Here is a 2,369-nt window from a genome sequence, read left to right on the forward strand (position 1 = left end):
ATCGTCCGAGGGGGTACAGCAGGGTGATCCCCTTGGTCCTTTGTTGTTCGCACTAACTCTTCATCCACTCTTAGAGAAAGCTTCGTCCACCTTCGTTTGCGCTTATCTGGATGATATCAGCATAGCTTCGGACGGTCCAACTCTGGCCGATAGCTACGAATATTTGAAGCATAACTCCGCTGCAATTGGCTTAGAGTTAAACATTAAAAAATGCGAACTTCACTGCCAAAGTTTATTTCAGGTGCCACATGCGCTGGCTGAAATACCCAGAGTTGGTGCATCAGAACTGAGTTTTTTAGGCACACCCTTGGTCGAGGGCGATTATCAAATAAAGTTTTTTGACCAAAAGCTCTCTGAGCTTGAATTCGCCCTGGGTCGTGTTTCCTGTCTTTCGGCCCATGATGCCTTGACTATTATCCGCAATGCCCTCAGTTTGCCCAAATTGATGTACTTCCTGCGTACATCTAAACACATTGACCCTTCTAAATTGGGCGAATTTGACGGAGCCCTGCGCACCGCCCTGTCGTCGATTTGCAATGTTCAAGTGACCGACAGTGGTTGGTCCCAGGCTCAGCTGCCGGTGCGATTTGGTGGGCTGGGGTTGCTTAGCGTGGTTCAGCTGGCTCCCGTTGTTTATAATTCTTCTGCCGCTGCCACTCTCGACCTACAGTCTTCCATGCTCCACCGGTTTTTTCGTTGCCGCGATATTCTTCCCCCAGCGTTCGCCCCGGGGGACCGTACGCACGTCCAAATTTTGAACGAAGAATATAAAAAAATCTTTCAAAATTTGTTGTCTTCATGCGGCGACGACTTTTCCACCGCTCGTTTGTTGGCCATGTCCAGCGTTGCCAGCTGTGGGTGGTTGAGATCGTGGCCTAACACCTCTGTGGGCACCAGGCTTGACGACGAGTCTGTAAGATTTGCCATTGGCTTCAGACTTGGCCTGGTCATTCAGAATAAATACACGTGCCGATGTGGCGCTGAGGCGGACGAGTTTGGGCACCACGGTTTGGTTTGTCGCCTGGGTGGGGGCCGTCAACTACGTCACTCAGATTACATTTGTCGGCTCTTCTCCAAGGCTTCAATCCCGGTTCTCAAGGAACCATCCGGCATTTCTGCGCATGATGGTAGGCGACCGGACGGATGCACGCTAATACCTTGAAGAGCCGGCAGATGTTTGGCGTGGGATGTTACGGTCCCTGGCACCCTCGCCAAACGATACGTAAACCTGACAAGTAAAGAATGCGGTTTGGCCGCGGCCAGGGCAGCGGACGAGAAAATGAAAAAATATGGGAATGCCCTCCCCTCGATGGAATTCTTGCCAATATGCATCGAGGTTCTCGGCCCGATGGACCCCAACACCTTTAAATTTCTTAAGGAAATAGGCAAAATGATCAGTGTCAGATCAGGTGACAGCAGGGAACTGTTTTTTGCAACCAACCACATTTCGTGCTTGTTGCAGCGGTTCCTGCGTGTCTGTGTGCTTGAAAATATCCAACTGAATGCCGACATGTGCAATTAACGACAAATCAAAGTGTTAATCCATTTGTTACTCGATGTTTGACGGTTCAGTGTCACTCATCATGTTTTGGTTTTAACATACATACATACATACATACATACATACATACATACATACACACATACATACACACATACATACTTACACACATATATACATACATGCATACATACGTGAGTACGTACGTACATATATACATACATACACACACAAACACGAACACAGAGTTTTATATAGTCGACGTAATAAAGGAACTACGCAAACATAAGCCAGCGATGAAAATACATTTGAATAAATTATCAGAATGAACTAAGGACATTCGATAACTCATACGTGTTGTGTTCTTTTTGTGGGGCATGACACTGTCAGACCCTGGAGAGTAATGCTCTCTTTCCTCGTGCTCCCACGTTCAGCTGGGATTAGTGTTTTGTCTTGTGCTGCTTTTCATTCAGCATTTATTGTTGACCAATTTTGCTTAGTTTTTATTTCAAATAAAATAAACATAAACATCAAAAGTGTTAATAACTGATCATTGGCTTATTTTTGTTTTGCAGTCAAATCATCGTTTTTGTTTTATTTAAACATCTATGCGTATTTTTCTGAGCGTCTGTTATGTTTGAATTTGTTTCAAATGTAACAAAACTCAACTCTGAAACGCCAGTAAAATTAATTATTGCTCAACCAGATTAATATTAATAAGTTAAATTTTTTATGAAAGTTTTCAGATAATAATAAATTCTTTAATAGAACAAAAGCTCAAAAACTTCCGATACAATCATCAATTTTTTGCATTATGATTAATGACGTGACAATTTGCCTTGAAAACACGCAGAGCTATTGAAACGTT

At 43.8% G+C, this 2,369-nt stretch overlaps 1 protein-coding gene across 1 annotated transcript in view; it reads left to right on the forward strand.

Annotated features, from left to right (window-relative positions):
* Positions 1–1,830, forward strand: part of HELRODRAFT_160364 (hypothetical protein) — a gene marked incomplete at both ends in the record, with an annotated part of 3,163 nt that extends 1,333 nt beyond the window's left edge. Inside the window, 3 exons of the mRNA XM_009017326.1 lie at positions 350–554; positions 1,167–1,409; positions 1,748–1,830. Of these exons, the coding sequence (XP_009015574.1) occupies positions 350–554; positions 1,167–1,409; positions 1,748–1,830 (531 nt within the window). The remainder of the gene's footprint in view (positions 1–349; positions 555–1,166; positions 1,410–1,747) is intronic.
* Between the last annotated feature and the right edge of the window lie 539 nt (positions 1,831–2,369).

This window comes from Helobdella robusta (assembly GCF_000326865.2).
Source record: "Helobdella robusta unplaced genomic scaffold HELROscaffold_2, whole genome shotgun sequence".
Lineage (NCBI taxonomy): Eukaryota > Metazoa > Annelida > Clitellata > Rhynchobdellida > Glossiphoniidae > Helobdella > Helobdella robusta.